Source organism: Poecilia mexicana, unplaced genomic scaffold, assembly GCF_051168715.1.
Source record: "Poecilia mexicana isolate PSO_F unplaced genomic scaffold, ASM5116871v1 scaffold_19, whole genome shotgun sequence".
NCBI classification, from domain to species: domain Eukaryota; kingdom Metazoa; phylum Chordata; class Actinopteri; order Cyprinodontiformes; family Poeciliidae; genus Poecilia; species Poecilia mexicana.
In genome coordinates this window covers 26,279,058-26,297,290 of record NW_028263388.1, presented here as the reverse complement: position 1 = coordinate 26,297,290, position 18,233 = coordinate 26,279,058, and the positions used below count along the sequence as shown (strand labels likewise).

General features: G+C 40.3%; 1 protein-coding gene across 1 annotated transcript in view; it reads left to right on the top strand.

The window, feature by feature from the left end:
* Window positions 1–169: 169 nt before the first annotated feature.
* mtr (5-methyltetrahydrofolate-homocysteine methyltransferase) overlaps window positions 170–18,233 on the top strand; it is a 30,943-nt gene continuing 12,879 nt past the window's right edge. Inside the window, exons 1-23 of the mRNA XM_088016414.1 lie at window positions 170–341; window positions 1,640–1,851; window positions 1,956–2,045; window positions 3,616–3,685; window positions 3,776–3,868; window positions 4,094–4,200; window positions 4,390–4,449; window positions 4,984–5,078; window positions 5,164–5,264; window positions 5,533–5,594; window positions 6,798–6,865; window positions 6,948–7,027; window positions 9,851–9,963; window positions 10,068–10,208; window positions 10,544–10,729; window positions 11,938–12,117; window positions 13,778–13,894; window positions 14,899–15,039; window positions 15,152–15,241; window positions 15,376–15,528; window positions 16,210–16,317; window positions 17,148–17,248; window positions 18,126–18,193. Of these exons, the coding sequence (XP_087872540.1) occupies window positions 293–341; window positions 1,640–1,851; window positions 1,956–2,045; window positions 3,616–3,685; window positions 3,776–3,868; window positions 4,094–4,200; window positions 4,390–4,449; window positions 4,984–5,078; window positions 5,164–5,264; window positions 5,533–5,594; window positions 6,798–6,865; window positions 6,948–7,027; window positions 9,851–9,963; window positions 10,068–10,208; window positions 10,544–10,729; window positions 11,938–12,117; window positions 13,778–13,894; window positions 14,899–15,039; window positions 15,152–15,241; window positions 15,376–15,528; window positions 16,210–16,317; window positions 17,148–17,248; window positions 18,126–18,193 (2,485 nt within the window). The 5' untranslated portion in view covers window positions 170–292. The remainder of the gene's footprint in view (window positions 342–1,639; window positions 1,852–1,955; window positions 2,046–3,615; window positions 3,686–3,775; window positions 3,869–4,093; window positions 4,201–4,389; window positions 4,450–4,983; window positions 5,079–5,163; window positions 5,265–5,532; window positions 5,595–6,797; window positions 6,866–6,947; window positions 7,028–9,850; window positions 9,964–10,067; window positions 10,209–10,543; window positions 10,730–11,937; window positions 12,118–13,777; window positions 13,895–14,898; window positions 15,040–15,151; window positions 15,242–15,375; window positions 15,529–16,209; window positions 16,318–17,147; window positions 17,249–18,125; window positions 18,194–18,233) is intronic.

The following is an 18,233-nucleotide window of genomic DNA, read 5'->3' as shown; positions in this document are numbered from 1 at the left end:
AACCCTCTTTTATTAAAAATAAAAGCACGAAATGTAAATATTTTCACCGTCAAGGGACCAGATTGATTTTCTTGTGGACCAGTGTGATTTATTTGGTATCACAAATAAATCAATCTGGTTTTCCCGGAAGTTGGCTTATGTCAAAAAGTTGCTTTTATTTTGAAGGACTGTGATCGGAAGCCATGGTTGGCCCCTACCAGTAGTTTCAGTAGGAAAAGTTTGAAGGAACGTAATTATCCTTTGGGCGTTCAGAAGGATAGCTGGGCTCTTCTCACGGCTTGCTTGGCTTCCAATGGCTCCGACAAATGTCCGATATCAGCTCTGCGCAGCTACGGGAGCAGGTAGGTCCTCCACCCGGCACTGTCACATGGTTCTCTGTTAGCTTGGAGCTAAACTCTGATGTGATGCAACTGCTTTGCAGTTGACAGATCAGCTGAAACCACATGTTAATATTCAGGTCTCCAGCCCAGCAGAACACACAGGATGACCGACTCGTAGAAGCGTTTAGGTCAAATCAGAGTCGGGTTAAATATTCATACTCAGGGTTTGTTTACTGTGCTGCATGTTTTAAAATAAAATGTTCTGTTGCAGTTGGTATAGATATGATGTTGGAGATCCGAAGGAAATTTTCCTCCTTGACGGACAATAAAGTTTTATATCTTATTTCTCACATTGACACTGATATTTTGATTTGTGTAAATTTGTTTTATTATTGTTGATAATGTGGCTTCCATGTCTCCTTAATTTCTTTCATTACTCCTATAATTAATTGAGATATGTATTATAACGTATGCTTTGAGTGTAGTCTATGTTCTGTTTCTATTATTGATAACAATTAATTAAAAATAATAATTAATGGCACCATTAAACTCCAGAACTGAGGGGTGTGATACTTCTTAACATAGCCTTAATGTTTTTTTTTAATTATTATAAAATCTTTAATTCTGGTAACTGTTAAAACAATAAGAAACCACAATACGACTAAACTGAATTAATTGTACTTTAACTGAAACCATATATTGACGAAAAATTAATTTAACTAAAAAAGACTTTTTGCTGCTAAATTATTGAAGTCATATTAGCTCAGATGGTAAATGGACTGTACTAGTATATAGGTTTTATCAAGCCATGACATTCAGTCACTCACACACACATTCACACACTGAATGTGTGTGTACATATATTCAATGTGTACACACACATTGAAAAGTTTGCATTGCTTGCCACACATGGCAAGCAATGCATGGCATAGCTTGCCATGCACAGAGAGCGTTCATGGCAAGCTACTGGATAGTAACCATAGCTGCCATGCACCACCACCAGCAGGCTTGGCGGGTGAAGAGTCTTACCACACAACAACAGAGGCAGACCCCAAATTGAGCCAACAACCCACCATCGTCCTTCAGCGACAAAGATATTTATTTTTAATCTGTTCTTCAACCAACAAATCGGTATGGATATTCTATCCATTCAGATTTCCAGAGTTTCAGGAACTCCTGATCATTCATGGATACTCTTTAGAACTGTGGACGCTGATCTGCGGTTCAGCTCTAACTGTGGTTTAGGACGAGCTGAGCCATGCTGAGGGAACCAAGCCAGCGTTCTTATTGCAGAGTACTGCCTGTGTTTTTCTGTCCAGGCTGCAGCTCTCCAGTGGAGTCAGAGCTGCGAGTTTTGCTGCAGAAAAGGATTATGGTCCTAGATGGCGGAATGGGAACGATGATCCAACAAGAGAAGCTGGAGGAGGAAGATTTCAGGGGAGAAGAGTTTAAGGAGCATCCTCTACCTCTGAAGGGCAACAATGACCTCCTGAGCCTCACACAGCCAGCCATCATTTATAACATACACAAGGTAGTCCATGCAGATGGATCCAGATGTTGTCCTGTCTGATGCTGGACATGTGGTTTCTTTGACTAGACCAAAGTGCTGCAGCGTTGTCCATGGTGTGTTTCCAGGAGTACCTGCAGGCCGGAGCTGACATCATTGAGACCAACACATTCAGCAGCACATCCGTCGCCCAGGCAGATTATGGACTGGAGCAGCTGGTATGAGCAGCACACGGCTCCTGCTGCCAACACAAAGGTCATGCACACAGAGAGACAAGAGTTCACTGATTAACCACTGATGAGCTCATTCTGAGAAATTCTCCAGGATCTGTTTCTACATACCAGAGCTTATCAGAGTTTATCAGAGCTGACCTGTGAGCTTGCTCCTGATGGCTAAAAGCTATTTTTTCCCTTTTGTTCTGTACAACCTCAGTCAGTTTTAAGTTGATAACTGGCTCTACTTAGTGTGTTATCTACTTCTCATTCAATAAATTAAATAAAAGCTGATTTGGATGCAGCAAAGTTGGTTTTTCAGTAAAAGTCTGGATTGACATGGTTCTACTTGTCATAAAAGTGTATTTGTAAAGAGACAAATCTTCTGAGTTCTACTTAACATCTTTTGTTGTAAGAAAATGATGTCAATAATAATTTCACACTGAATAAAAATAAAAAGTTTAATAAACAAATTTGTAGCTGTTAAGCTGCAGCTGGGGGCCACAAAATCAGTCCAACTGCCACATATGACCCCTGGAAGTGGACTGAAATGGAGTGAAGCATTACAAGTAATATTATTTCTTGATTGTTGTAATAATTATCCTGTTGAATTCTTCTAATTTATTCTGATTCCAGTGAATCTACTGGTTTGAGTCTATGAAAAGCTTTATTTTAATGTAGTTGTAACTGAATTGTACTTAATAAACTGGATTGAAAAGAATACATATTATATGCATATAGATATAAAGTGGACCTGTTTGGACCTGTTGATATGGAGAGTTCTAAACCAATAGGTCTGGAGTAGTTGAACCAGTGGAAACTCCATCATGTTTCACAGTTAGTCAGTAAATATATGCTCTGTTTTATTATGGAAAACATTAAGGAGCTACTGCTGCCATTAACTTCGTACTTACCATCCATGAGCATCCATTGTAAAGTCAAGGTCATAATCTAAGCGATTGTTACTACGTGTTCATCCAAGAAGAACGAGCACTGCAAGTCTGACTCCATGCAGTCTGCTGGGTTTCCTTACATAGAAACCTTTCAACCAACCTGAATAATAAACTGAATTTAATGCACCGTTTGAACAAAGATCAATTGGCTTTATTTTTCTTTGAAGTGCCTTCAGATGATGTGTTGTTAATTGGCACCATATAAATGAACTCAATTGAAGGTGTGAAAGAAGAATAAAGAAATCTGTGTTATGTGTTGAAATATGGTCAGGATAAGAACATGAACACCGTTCATCACCAGTCAGTGTGCTGGTTTGTCTGGTTTAAACATACCAGAACAATTGGAGCAGGTTTTCCTGTTTGGACTCTGGAATTGTTCTTTTTAAATGTCGACTAATTCAATATTAAAGCTAACTGAAGACAATGTGCTACCACTTTGTCTTCAGTGCTAACACTAGTGGCATGCCTGTTCCATACCACCTGTTCAGTGTGTGAGACAGGAGCATATGGAAGCATGTGCAACATGTGGCTAATGTAGCTGTAGCTTTAGTCATTTATTCTGTATTAGATGAATAATGTGGGTCATGTTGTTGCTTCAGAGGGTAACTGTGTTTGTTGTGCAGGCCTATCGCCTCAACAGGGCGTCAGCAGAGCTGGCGAGGAAGGCAGCCGATGACGTCACCAAACAGTCTGGTTAGCTGAACCTCCTGTCTGCTGCAGTGATGGTCATACATCAACTCAGGGGTTCCTCATGGGATTAACGTGTCCTGTGTGTGTCCTCAGGTTGGAAACGCTACGTGGCCGGGGCGCTGGGCCCCACCAATAAAACCCTCTCTGTGTCGCCGTCTGTGGAGAAACCAGATTTCAGGAACATAAGTAAGAATTTATCATTAGTGTAAATCTGCCTACATCAGGCTGACCTCGACCTGGGTCACTGTACAAGGAGACCGGTGAGACGGGATACCAGGTCACCATGACTACGCTGAAGAATAGCCTCACCTCCCAAAGGCCACAGCAGGAAACTGATCCAGAAGCAGAATCTTCCTTATTGTTTGCCTTTGTAGCTGTTGTCCTTACCGCTGTTTGGCTTTGTGACTCCAGCGTTTGATGAGCTGGTGGCAGCTTACACAGAGCAGGCTCGAGGTCTGCTGGACGGCGGAGCAGACATCCTTCTGGTAGAGACCATCTTTGACACGGCCAACGCCAAGGTAATGTTCCTTTGCTTAAGTCCTGGCATCAAGTTGTCTAATTTGTTATAAACATCTTAAACATACATAACAAAACATTATACAACTTCAGTGATTAATGCTCTGCAGATGTTGTAATGTGTGGTATTTGTTAATCATACAGTTTTTCTTATTGTAGTTTCATGATGCTGTCTTCCTGTCTGTCCTCAGGCGGCTCTGTTTGCCATCGACCTTCTCTTTGAAAAGTCCTATGAAAGGAAGCCCATATTTGTACGTCATTTTCACTATATTCTTATAATCTTAACTGAAGATCATAAGATTCCAGATGGAAACTTTTTGAATCTGTGAAACTTGTCAAACATGTTCTTTATGTGCATCTACAGAAGTGATGCTCTTATTTCAGTTTATCTGCATCACTGCATTTTTTTTAATCTGCTGCTGCAGATAAAAATAATAAAACTGAGGTAGAAATGTTTGTGTTTCTGCTAAAACAGCTAACAGGAACTTTTGCATCTGTTAAATCAGATTTAGACACAAAATAGAAATAAGTATTTTCCAGTGCATCTCACAGCTCCAGATGAGAAATTAACCTCACAGGTAAACAATGTAATCTGACTCACCACTGATGACCAAACAGAACATTTATGTGTTTCATCAATTACTTGTTAAAGTTCCAGGGGATTACTTGGAAAATTACTCCAAAAGTAATTTACTCCTAAAGGAGTTTTATGGTACACTACAGGACCTATGACCATAAGGTATGTTGTCATGACTACATTGTGAGGTGTTTTTGGGATGGTCCAGATCTCGGGAACCATTGTGGACCGGAGCGGCCGGACGCTGTCTGGTCAGACGGGCGAGGCATTCGTAGTGAGTGTGTCCCATGCAAAGCCGCTGTGGTGAGTTGACCTGTTGGAGAATCAACATGAGGTGATGTGGGATGAACACAGACAGGAGTCAGATGTGTGCCTCGCTGTGTTGCAGTATTGGTCTGAACTGTGCGCTGGGGGCAACAGAAATGAGGCCTTTCATTGAGGCGATTGGGAAAAGCACATCAGCTTTCATCATCTGTTATCCTAATGCAGGTAACCCATAACAACATCTAGTCCATAGTGTTGGCATGGTAACCTGTCTTCAGATACAATGCTGGTGATTTAATGAATAACTGAAGGCTTCTGTGAGATGTCGACAGGTTCTCTGCAATCAATCGAAACGGTTTACTTTTCATTAAAGGACTTGCAGCTTTGACCTGTGTTCTACTTCCTGTTGCCTTGTTTGTTGGACCACCCAGTCCATTTATTGATGAGGTCAGGGGTAATCTTAATAACAGTTTGTGTTCTTTTTTTTTGTCAGGGCTTCCCAACACGTTTGGAGGATATGATGAAACACCTCAAGTTACAGCCTGCAGTCTACAGGTCCTGATCAGTTTCCACACCGATGTTTAGAAGAAGCAGTTGCCACAATCATTAGCACCCTGATAAAGATGTGCAGCTCAGCCTTAAGATATATGATTGCTGTGTTAACTGTTACCACAAGACGCCATGTTTTGTTGTAGTTCAGGTAAACAGAAGATTTTCCTTCCTCTTTTCCCATCCCACTCAGTGAGGTGGGTCCTGCTGCAGGCTCTTTCATCACAGTTCCACTTGTACTTTAAGAATAGTTTTCTTCTACTATGGAGCTATTCAAGTTCAGGCTAGAAGCTATTTCTTTACAGCCATTTCCCAACTTGCAAAGGTCAACACATGTCCTCTTGTTTTTTTCTGTAGTATTATTAATTGAATGAAAATGTAATTGTATTAATCACACTCTGATGTTGTGATTAATCACGATTACTTGCTATGCCTAACTTTGCAAGCTTGACATATAAATATGCACATAGTTGTGGTTCTTGCAGGAATGGTTATTTTCTAGTTCTTGAGTGCCCCACCCCTTTCTGATGCTGCCCTCAGTAACTGCCTGTGCCGCCCTGATCACTGATCAAAAGTCCTAAAGCCTGGAAGAATTTCTGTTGAGCTGTTAGTCGTTTCCTTTCCAAGGCTGGTGTAGCATTCTGAGTGTCCAACTCGATTTATTTAAATTCCACGTTAACTTAATTAAAACAGAAAGGATTTTCTAAGGATGAGGTAGTGACGACATAGCTCCAGAATTTGGGCAATATGTTCATTTTGATTATGTGATAAGTTATTATTGATTTTATCAGCCATCTGCCATTTGGTGCTGAGTAATAAATCAGACTTTGCTCATACAAGTGTTTTTTATATTTCTGGCAAATCTTCTTTTTAAAAAGATGATGACATCATCATTATAGAGACATGCTAGGTTCAGTTGTCTGCATGCGTTCCGTAGTCAGAGGCTCTGTGGCCAACATGAATAACTCTGGTGATGGCGAGTGGATCGTTTCAGGATTCAACAAGAACTACTTCAGGTTGATAAAATGTTCCAGAAAGATAATTGATATTTTCTGTTTCTGTAGAGTTTTGAGACTTCATCTGTCACCTGCCTTACTTTAACACAAACTTCTGATTTTAGGTTTAAATGTAAAATAATAATAATAATCTGTGTGACGTTGCACTATCACTGGGTGCCTGAATGCTGCTCAAGTGTCATGTCTCTCACAGGATTTTGCAGTGGATGGACTGGTGAACATAGTGGGGGGATGCTGTGGGACCACCCCATCACACATCAGGTCTGTGTGATTTTTCTCTGACAGCTCAGTGTTCGTCTGATTGTTCATGTTTACGTGATCCTTCTTCCTCCTCCTCACACAGAGCCATAGCCGAGGCAGTTAAGCAGTGCCAGCCAAGAGTTCCTGCTGCTGATTCTTTTAAAGACTATTTGCTTCTCTCAGGTATAAATGTTTCCAGTATCATCACTTACTCAGAGAACTTTCCATGATATGCCTGATAACTGATTCAGTTTTAGTGCTTCATAGGTTCACAGTATAAATAAAAACTAAGTTGAGGTTATGGAAGGGTTCAGTGGGATCTCTGCCAGTACAAAGTCTCTCATCTCTTGTTGAAGGGAGTGTGAAAGACGAGATCTCAGATGCGAGACCTGACTCTTTCAAGAGTCTGTGTTTACTTTTCCTTGTTTTCAAAGGCATTTCTTACATTATAATAAGATCATCCTGCACCACACACTGCATGATGATCGGTTACGAAATCACCAGCGACAATCTTAGATCGGCCAACTTTCTAAGATTGTTGGGGAAGTGAAGCTTTTATTTGTTTACTTATTTCATTTACTTATTTATTTCATTTACAGTTTAAAATGCATGTCACATGTTGGCACAAGCAAAAGCTCTGGATGAAAAGGAGTAGTCTGAAGAAAACAACGTTTTGTAGTCTACCTCTTCTCCCAAAAGTCAATCTACTGCACCACAAGCATCAGTCAGCCGTTGTTGAAGAAGATTTTAGGTTATAATATTTCTTAAGAAAACTCTTTTGGCTCGATCTCCTTCAATCCCAGGTTCTCCCGGTGGGGTGCGTGTAGCCACACAAAAACAACAATGAGTGCAGACTTCACAGAATTGCAGTTTAATCCAATAGAAGACAACGCATAAAATTACAACAGAAACTGCAGAACAACAGGGACATACAGTCATTTACCTGACATAAATGGAAAGAAGAAGGAAAGAAAGAAAGAAAAGCAAAGACGTCTTTGGAGAATTGCAAGAGCAAATCTAATTTGTTACTTCTGTGTAGAAAGTTTTATAGTAAAAGGCATATTCTTATCTTTAATTTATTTAAATAAGGCGTATCTTTGCTCATCCAGCCAGGAGCTATCTCTGACCCTTTCATTAAAGCCAGGAACTCCTGCTGTTTTACGGCTTTTCACAGATGAGTGTGAAAAGCTAGAACTTCTCCTGATTGTTTCCCACACAGACAAAGGGCAGTTCAAAAGATCTTAACAAACCATCTGCTGTAACTACAGGTAACATAAAAGTCAATAGGCCAGAATAAGTTACTGATTTTAAAACTATAATTAGGCTATTTCAATCAAGACATGTTAAGTTTTAAAACTAGCATATTTAAATTTATTTTCTTAACACTGTCCATACAAACACATCATTAAACACAAAGTACGCAATGTACATGTAAAGATAACACGGAAAAAACATGATCTTTGTAATGATTCTGCACTCTACTGAATGAATATACTTCATCATACATTGAAAGAAAATTATATTTTATTCTTCTCTTAAAGGCAAAAATAGATCTACTCTCTTTGCTTTCTGTAGACAGTTTGTCCCACAGATTTGTTCTATAATAAATCTGTTATTGCAGTCGGTGGCACTCAGGCATTATTTGAAGCTTAAATTTTAGGCCTGTCACGATAAACAATAAATCAATTAATCGCACGATAAATTAAACCTATTGACCTCATTTTAATTATCGGCTTCATCGTCTCTTCCTGCCTTTTTTCTTCCTCTTAATGACACTGAATGAAAAAAGGCCCAACTCCGGTGCTCTCCACTGACCCTCCATTCTCCATTTCCTTAGTGTAATGTCCAGCGCACACTACACGAGTTGTCGGCCCATTTTCAAAACCTGAGACCACCACACATTAGTCGACAGAAATCCTAGGTATAACGGTTCGATCAGGTTCATTGTGCCGTGTTGTGTCCAGCCACATGGGCACAAAATAATGGCTACAAGTCCAGTTAACTAATTTTAAGATCAGGCATTAATCAATGCTTTACTAGAATCTATCTGTGATGCATGTGGCTAGAGTCAGTGTAAAGTCCTGACTGAATGAAAATCATTGCAACCTATTTATGTCACGTTAACGAAGAACAGCTGAAAACCTACCGAGTTTATCAACTGCGGTAGCAATTTGACTCCAACTCCTCTCCTTGTCATTTCTATATTCTTTGCACAAAATGTTGAATAAACATTAATGTTGTTTCCACATGCCGTGTCAGCTGTTTGAGATTCCCCTCCGTAATTTCCCCTCAGAAATCACGGAGGAGAATCCCCGCTTTCTGATTGGCTATCTGTCACATTCAGGGTTAACGCTCTCAGTCGGGGAAAACCCCTGATTTAGATCGGAGCGGCCACTCCGATCTAAATCACACTACAGGATGATCGGTTACGAAACCACCGGCGACAATCTTAGATCGGCCAACTTTCTAAGATTGTTGTAAAGGGAAAATAGGGGCAAAAAATTGTGTAGTGTGAACTACTGCATTAGGTGGTCAGATGTGCCCATCTTCTCTATTTAAATCTAGTGATTACTGAAGGCCAATATAGTATACAGACTTCATAATCTGCACTCTTTTGGTTGAATGCAGTATTTTTTTTTCACTTTGACTTTATGTCGTTTAGTTTTTATTTAAGTACGTTTTTTGTTAATGGAGACTGAGAATCCATTTTACTTTTGTTTTTGGTTGTTTTGTTTATTTAGTTTATCAGTTCCAGTGTTATGTGTTGTTTTGAAAATAAAGTGCATCTACCTATGGCAGGAAATCGCATGCATTATTAGTCATTTCCATTAAATCAGTGTCAAAAGGTCTTGAAACAATGTTATCGTTTATCGCAATAATTTTTAGACAATCGCTTAGCAAAATTTGTTATCATGACAGGCCTAGTTTACTCCATATGTTCATCATAATTCTATAATGCTTGATAGCTTCCTGCTTTGTTGGAAAGAAAATGTTTGTAATTTGTAGGTTTGGAGCCCTTTCGGATTGGCCCATACACCAACTTTGTGAACATTGGTGAGCGCTGCAATGTGGCTGGGTCACGCAAGTTTGCCAAACTGATCATGGCTGGACAATATGAGGTTATTATGATCGTTATTATTTCTTAGATTGTAATAAAATCACCACTGTTCCACCTCAGGAGATAGGTTTGTTGTCAGTGGGTTCTTCTGTGTTTTGTCTTCAGGAAGCTCTGAGCATTGCCAAGGCCCAGGTGGAGATGGGAGCCCAGGTCCTGGACATCAACATGGATGAGGGCATGCTGGACGGTCCGGCTGCCATGGCTCGCTTTTGTAACTTTGTAGCCTCTGAACCTGATATTGCACGGGTAAGACAGTCAAATGAATTCATTTTCTTTCTAATTTTTTCCATGTTTAGCAGAATTCTGTTTTTAGGAACAGTGAAATACATAACCTAATTCATCAGATGCCCATAAGTGACCCTGGCATATAGAACAACCATCTTTGCTGTGCCTTATTGTTAGGTGTTCTGAGTTAAAGAGAAGGTATAGAGCTGATCTGTTTCACTTGCTGATCATATGTCCGACATTTGTTTATTTACACTTTCAGAACCATCCTACCTGTTTAATGAGGAACTGAATGACCTTGCTCCATATTTCATGAGCTCCTCAGGGTTCTAGAAGTCTCGTTTTTGGTCCTGCAGGTTCCTCTGTGCATCGACTCATCCAACTTTTCAGTGATTGAGGCTGGGCTGAAGTGCTGTCAGGGCAAGTGCGTGGTGAACAGCATCAGCCTGAAGGAAGGGGAGCAGGACTTCCTGCTTAGAGCTGCCACTGTGAAGCGCTATGGAGCTGCTGTGGTGGTCATGGCCTTTGATGAGGAGGGACAGGTGAGGCCAAAGTATTCAGCCAACACACACACACGCGCACACACACACACACACACACACACACACGCACACACACACACACACACACACACACACACACATACTGTCTACAAATAATATTATAATCATAAAATTATATGTCAACATATGGTTATGGATGATTTAGTTTGTCTGTGATTGTGGCTCCCACACAGCAACAATTACTAGTGCAAACATTTTATGACCTTTCTTGCAGGATCACAGTTTGAGTGTTTTGCTTTATACTCTCTGCTACAGTTGCCTTCTGGTCCAGCAGTGCAGACGTAGCTAAGTTCAATGGTGTTATAGTAGTTAGACATTTACGGTGTAAAACACTGATTTTAATTACTAAGTTATGTAATATTGCACCTCTTCAGCGGTGTATGGAATGCTGTCTACCAGAAAATAGAACATACATTTCTAACGAAGCCATAAATATCATAAATAAGGAGCAACAATACAGAGAAAAATTCTGTCAGGAAATAAACCCATCCTGGACTGACTTCAACAATGGCTGTTTCTATTGACCATAAAATTGCCATTTAGCTTAAAGAAAACACTTTAAGCAATTTAAAATAACTTGCCAGGATGAGGTGGGGTTTTTTTTTGACTATCAAAATTTATTTACTTTGCTAAACTGCAATGGAAACACTTTTTTCGCATTTCACAAGTAATATGATCAACAACCATGTTGATGTTGTCACTGATGCAGGAAGAAGACGACGACAGGAAGTAGTTGTTACAGTTCTGTGGACACAATCAGACAAAATATATCAGTCAGAGATGGCCGATGCATATGTGGAGTTTTATTGATCTGTGCTTGGAGCAACAACACGAAGTGAATGTCTCCGCTCCACAACAAATCAATGAAAGCAAACTGATTTTTTTTGTTCCATTTTTCATAATTAGAAGAGAAACCTTTAGTTAGTCAATCTAACTTCATGCAGGACATGCAGGATGTTGCTAACAACAGTTAGACCTAAGTCTAACTGGATGAGAAGTTTTCTTCATTGGGATTAATGTGGACAGTTTTCCTCCTGCCTAATACACTGTGTTCTTTTTATCAGACATACACTGTGCCATCATAGCAATGATATTGAAAGATGACATTTTCATTGGACGAAAGGTCTGAGCAATAATCAGTAACTGCTGGTGGTTTGCAGTTACTGATTAATGTGCTGTGATTTCAGGCCACAGATACGGAACGGAAGGTGGAGATCTGCACCCGGGCCTACAACCTCCTGGTCAGTAAGGTCAGCTTTGATCCTAACGACATCATCTTTGACCCCAACATCCTCACCATTGGCACTGGCATGGAGGAACACAATGACTACGCTGTGAACTTCATCAGGGCCACCAAGCTTATCAAGGTAACAAGATCAATCGAAGACAAAAGGTCTGCAGTCAGGTTGTGCCCCTCTGGTCCATACAGCAGCTTTCTGTACCACCAGCAGACGTTGGAGACGTAGATCTGTCTTCTAGCACTTTAACTTGGTGCTTTTAGAAAAAAGCAGAGTGCAAAACTTTCTTGATTTTTATGAAGAATCCTTCATTGCATCATCATCTCCAGAGGTCCACAATCATCCCCAGAACAGAACCAGAACAGAACCAGAACAGAACCAGAACAGAACCAGAACAGAATCAGAACAGAACCAGAACAGAACCAGAACAGAATCAGACCAGAACCAGACCAGAACCAGAACAGAACCAGAACAGAACCAGAACAGAATCAGAACAGAACCAGAACAGAACCAGACCAGAATCAGACCAGAACCAGAACAGAACCAGAACAGAACCAGAACAGAACCAGACCAGAATCAGACCAGAACCAGACCAGAACCAGAACAGAACCAGAACCAGACCAGAACCAGACCAGAACCAGAACAGAACCAGAACAGAACCAGACCAGAATCAGACCAGAACCAGACCAGAATCAGACCAGAACCAGAACAGAACCAGAACAGAACCAGAACCAGACCAGAACCAGAACAGAACCAGAACAGAACCAGAACAGAACCAGACCAGAATCAGACCAGAACCAGACCAGAACCAGACCAGAACCAGAACAGAACCAGACCAGAACCAGAACAGAACCAGAACAGAACCAGAACAGAACCAGAACAGAACCAGCTTTCTCTGGGTTGTTTAGCCTTTTCAGCGTTTCATTTTTGAATGGTTCAAATTTAATCAATTCAGGGAAGTTAAACCTGATGGATGTAGATTTAATCCACAAACCTGCATCACTTCACAGCTTTTCCATCAATGCACCAACATCTTGCAGGAGGATTCTGTGTACCTGTAAGTGTTGACTGGTTATTCTGCTATATGTCCGCTATTTTTAATCTGTTATAAGGTGCTGTGGTAGAAAAGCTGCTGTATGTGAGATTAGTGGTGAATGCTGTAATAATGATAAATTCAAGTAAAACAAACTCTGCTTTGGATTGGTTGCAGCCATAGACATAGACAGTCTTATCTGCCTATTAAATGACATTCATCTTTAGTTAACAACTTCACCAGAATATTTTACACCCTCTCACTCCCCACTCTCGAACAGAAACACACACACACACACACACACACACACACGCACACACACACACACACACACACACACACACACACACACACACACACACACACACACACTACATTTTCTGTTGCATTTAACTACAACACACACACCCCAGGCTGTTATTGGGTTCAGCAGCTTGGATTTATTTACACTTCTCTGTGATATGGATATTGTGATGATGATAGATTTGCAGTAATGTGTGCAGCCCTATCCCCTTGTGGCTTCACAATACTTTAGCCATTGCTCACACACTTATGCATCGATTCAAACAGCAATCCCTCCTGGGATTGGAAATGGCTTCAAAATGGCGTCTGGGCAAAGATGAGTTTTAAAGGGTTTGGGATGTAAACATGGAGCTGGTTGGCAGCTCATTTCTAGCAGTATAATCATATTTCTAACTAAGAGCATTATGGGTAATGAAGAGACACTCTAATGAAAAGCTGTCTGTTTGTGATTAGGAGACCCTACCAGGAGCCAGGGTCAGTGGAGGCTTGTCCAACCTCTCCTTCTCCTTCAGGGGTATGGAGGCTATCAGAGAAGCTATGCATGGAGCATTTCTCTATCATGCCATCAAGGTAACTATGGTTACAGTGTTGCATCCACATACCCAGAAACAGCTGCCTTTCTATCTTCTCTAATCAGTTGTTGTGAATTGCCATCACACCTAAAGATGACAGAGGCACAGCTTGTTGTTATGACGATATTATGATGTCATAGCAGGAAGATTCAAATTCAGTTCAGTTTCTCTGCTCCTGCTGGTCAGGAGGCTCATTTCTACTGAAGTATTTATACGTCTTCTGTGTAACAACTGATATGTTCTTAGTGACTGTTGAAAAAAGTCCATGTGGAAAATATCAGCCTGTGAGATCTAATCTCTTTCAGATTAGCTGTGCAGAACAGGATGAACGTGAAAATGAATGAAAAGTGTAAAAACGTCTAAAATAAATTGCAAATTCTGGAGACTGGAAATAATAGCTTTCTATATTTTTTATCTTAAGGGACTTTTTGTGGCCTTTATTTAACAATACACTGACAGGACAGCGGGTTGTAAGACAGGAGGAAGACATGTGACAAAGGTCAACAGGTCAGGATTTGAACCTGTGACTGAGGCCTCTGTCTATGGGTCACACACTTTACCACTGCCACGCCCTGGAACATTTTTTGATTTACGTCATTTTAGTTCAGATAAAAAAAAGTAATTTATGTTGTTTTGAATATCTATATCTATGTTTTGTTGAAAAATGTTAGTTGTTCTTTTGTTTTTTTGTCCAGCAAGGATTAAAAATAAAGTTTGCAGTTCCATCAGTATTTATATATTTGAAAATAGGAGTAAAACAGGATTTTTAATATTTATAAAAACATAAAAATTCATAATATTTTGCAGTTACATTGACTACCCAGAGACAATAACTCCTCTGTCTTGTACTACAGACTTCATGAAGTGTTGACGGTGTGACGTCTGTTTTCTGGGAGTCTTCACTCCGCCTCCCACCTCTTCTTTACGTTTTGTTTCAGGCATTTTGCTGAATACATGAAACTCTTGTGAGATTTAAATGAATTGATGTCATTTCCTGTTTAGAATGGGATGGATATGGGCATTGTAAATGCCGGGAACCTTCCTGTTTATGATGACATCGATAAGGAGCTGCTGTTGCTGTGTGAGAGCCTCATCTGGAACAGAGACGCTGACGCTACAGAAAAGCTGCTGGCCTACGCTCAGGTAGAGGAAACCTGGCAACCATCAGTCCTCCAGGCTGTTGCTATTTCTGCTGCTGTGGATGTTGTTGCTGCTGCTTTGCCTAGACTGACACAAGTCTGCCTCTCATTAACAGAATAAAGGGAAAGGAGGGAAGAAGGTGGTCCAGACAGACGAATGGAGGAAAGCATGTGTAGAAGAAAGGCTGGAATATGCTCTCATCAAGGTAAAAACATTCACTGGACCAGATACTGTGTGTGTGTATGTGTGTGTGGGTGTCTCCCCTTGGCCCAAAGTGTGTTATGCTTAGATGCAAGTGTAAAAATGGATTCCACACACTGTTGTCTGTGTTCCTGTCAGGGAATAGAGAAGTATGTGGTGGAGGACGTGGAGGAGTGCCGGGCTCAGGTGGAGCGCTACAGGAGACCTCTGCACATCATCGAGGGGCCCCTGATGAACGGCATGAAGGTGGTGGGGGACTTGTTTGGAGCCGGGAAGATGTTTCTGCCACAGGTGCCCATTATTCACCTGCACTCATCGTTTCAGTTTTCATCATATCATCTGTCTGCCATTCATTCTAGTCATGCCATTAATGTTAACAGTATTGTAAACAGTTCTGAAGTTGAAACTACAACATGACATTTCCATGTGTGGCTCAAACTGTCCTGCTGGTTTAAAGACCCAGCTACAGGAAGAGCTTCGAGTAAAGCAGTTTAGTATGCAGACAACAACGTATAATAATTGTTCAAAGTTGAACATTTCCCCAATGAGAATCGTTACCATGACAACAGATTGTTGTTGAATCTAAAGGCTCTTGGTGAGGACCAGAACTCATCTGTCTGTACTGATTCGCACTAAGTACTGTTGTCACCGGCCACTATATTAGGTACAAGCAGCTGTTCCAGTCCTTCACAGATGGTGAATCAGCCAATCACATGGAAGCATCTCCATACTTTTAGTTAGCACCCTACAGATGTGAGCGGACAGCAGCAGATGTGCTTTCACTGTGTCGATTTAAATAAATGACTTATTTCTTGAGTTAGTCCCACAGTGTGGTATAGGTAAAATGTGTCTAGCATCAGTCAGCAGGTTATTAAGTAGAACTAAATTGACAATTTGATAATACTTCTGTACTATTATTAATGTTGTAAAATCAACAGTTGCCCCAAACTGCTTTACTTATCATATTTCCAGGTAATCAAGTCGGCTCGTGTCATGAAGAAGGCAGTTGGTTATCTGATTCCCTTCATGGAGAAGGAGAGAGAGGAGATGATGGCAGCATCAGGATCAGCAGAGGAGACGGTCAGCAGCATTGTTTTATGACATACTTTTTTTAACATAAAAAAACATTCAAATTTTACACAAACTTTTTATGTGAGAAAATTGGTGTTTTTCACCCTGTGGGATAGAGTAAGGTGGTTCCCATCAAACACATCACATAACAATAACAAACTTTATTTGAAAAGGGATAATGTACAACTCCAACGTAAATGTCACCATTTGATGACATTACACACTGCAACTGTGCTAATTCACAGTTGCAGTGCAAATTAGCTAACCCTGGCAGTGCAAGTTAACCTGATACTAGTCTATTCCCAACCCTAACCCGATCTAAAACTTAATTCACACCTTACCTCTAAATGTTCCCCTGACCAAAAGCAAGGAGTCCATCATATTAATCCTGTATATGATAACTCTGGTCTGGACATATTAGAATATTCATTTCCAATGCTAACAATGACATCAGCAGTGATGACGTCACTGTTTAAATTAATCTCTCTCTTGAATGTAGCACACAGACTGTTTCCAGACCTGTTTCTGTTTCAGACTTATAAGTTATGAGGTATTAAACTTCTCCAGGAGCTGTTAAAATTATATGAAGGCACAGAATCAGCCCAGTACAGGTTCACATTCTCACCTGGTATAAAGTAAAATTTTAGGTGCTTGAATTACACCGAAGATAAATTAGTTTAATAAAAGCATGTCATGAATATGTGTGTGTGTATTCCATCTGAAGTCCAGAGCATACTAGCTTCTTTGTTGCTTTTACTACCACTACATGATATGCATATAGGATATAACATAAACAGCACTCTTCCTCTGAATAGTCTGATCCATTCCTCTGTCTGCAGGATCCCTATCAAGGCACCATAGTTCTGGCTACAGTTAAAGGAGACGTCCATGATATCGGCAAGAACATCGTGGGCGTGGTCCTGGGTTGTAACAACTTTAGGTAAGTCCACTTTCAATCTCTGCTGCTGTTTACTTTTCCTTTTTGTTTTTTTTAAGTAACCATTTTAACTTTTCTTGATTTCTTTTTTGTTTCATATTGTCAACTTTACCTTAGTTGTTAATATTAATCCATTCACACATTCACTTTCACATCTACACATTCACTGCTAATGACCTGAAAAACAACTTCAATCATACCTGATGGTCTAGTGGCAGCAGCAGTGAAAGGCTGAGTTTTTTTAGAAGGTTAGCAGCTCATTGGAAAAGTTTCTTTTATTTCTCCATTTACAGAATCTAGAGAGATGTTTGTGCTTAGCAACAAAGTCAACATTCCTATCTGTCTCTATTCACCCGTGTTTGATGGAATCAGTTGGGTGAGGGATTACTTTTGGAAACCAACAAGAAAATATTTAAATAATTAGTACAGAATAAATATGAGTTCACAATATTGTCTGTAAAACAAAAGTCTATGGTGAAGATTCTTAGCCATCCATGGCACATTAATACTAAATGCTTTAATGCTAACTAAATGCTGAAGACATTTCAGAACAAGAGAAGCCTTTTGGATGAGAGACAAAGGGTCTTTCTGAAACTAGAGAAGTCCTGTTGCTTTTTACAGAAGTAATGTTCATTTCTTGTTGTCACACAAGAACTTTGTGACATGAGGGGTCTTTAGAAGAGCTGATGCTCTGTGGAATCTGTTGACCGAACCTTTGGGATTTGACCTTCTGACCCTGCCATGAAATTTAAGGCCAGAGAGTTTTTCTACCACTGATTGTTCCCTTCCTCTGGAATGAGATACATCAAGCTGTATCTACGGTAAAGCTGTGATTCACTGCTTCTGGAGAATTGACCAGCTTGTGTTTGATCTGTTGCAGGGTGATCGACCTGGGTGTCATGGTGACCTGTGATCGTATTCTCAGGGAGGCTGTAACACAGAAAGCTGGTATGATTAAGGCATGCCTCATGGCACAGGTTTCTGGGTA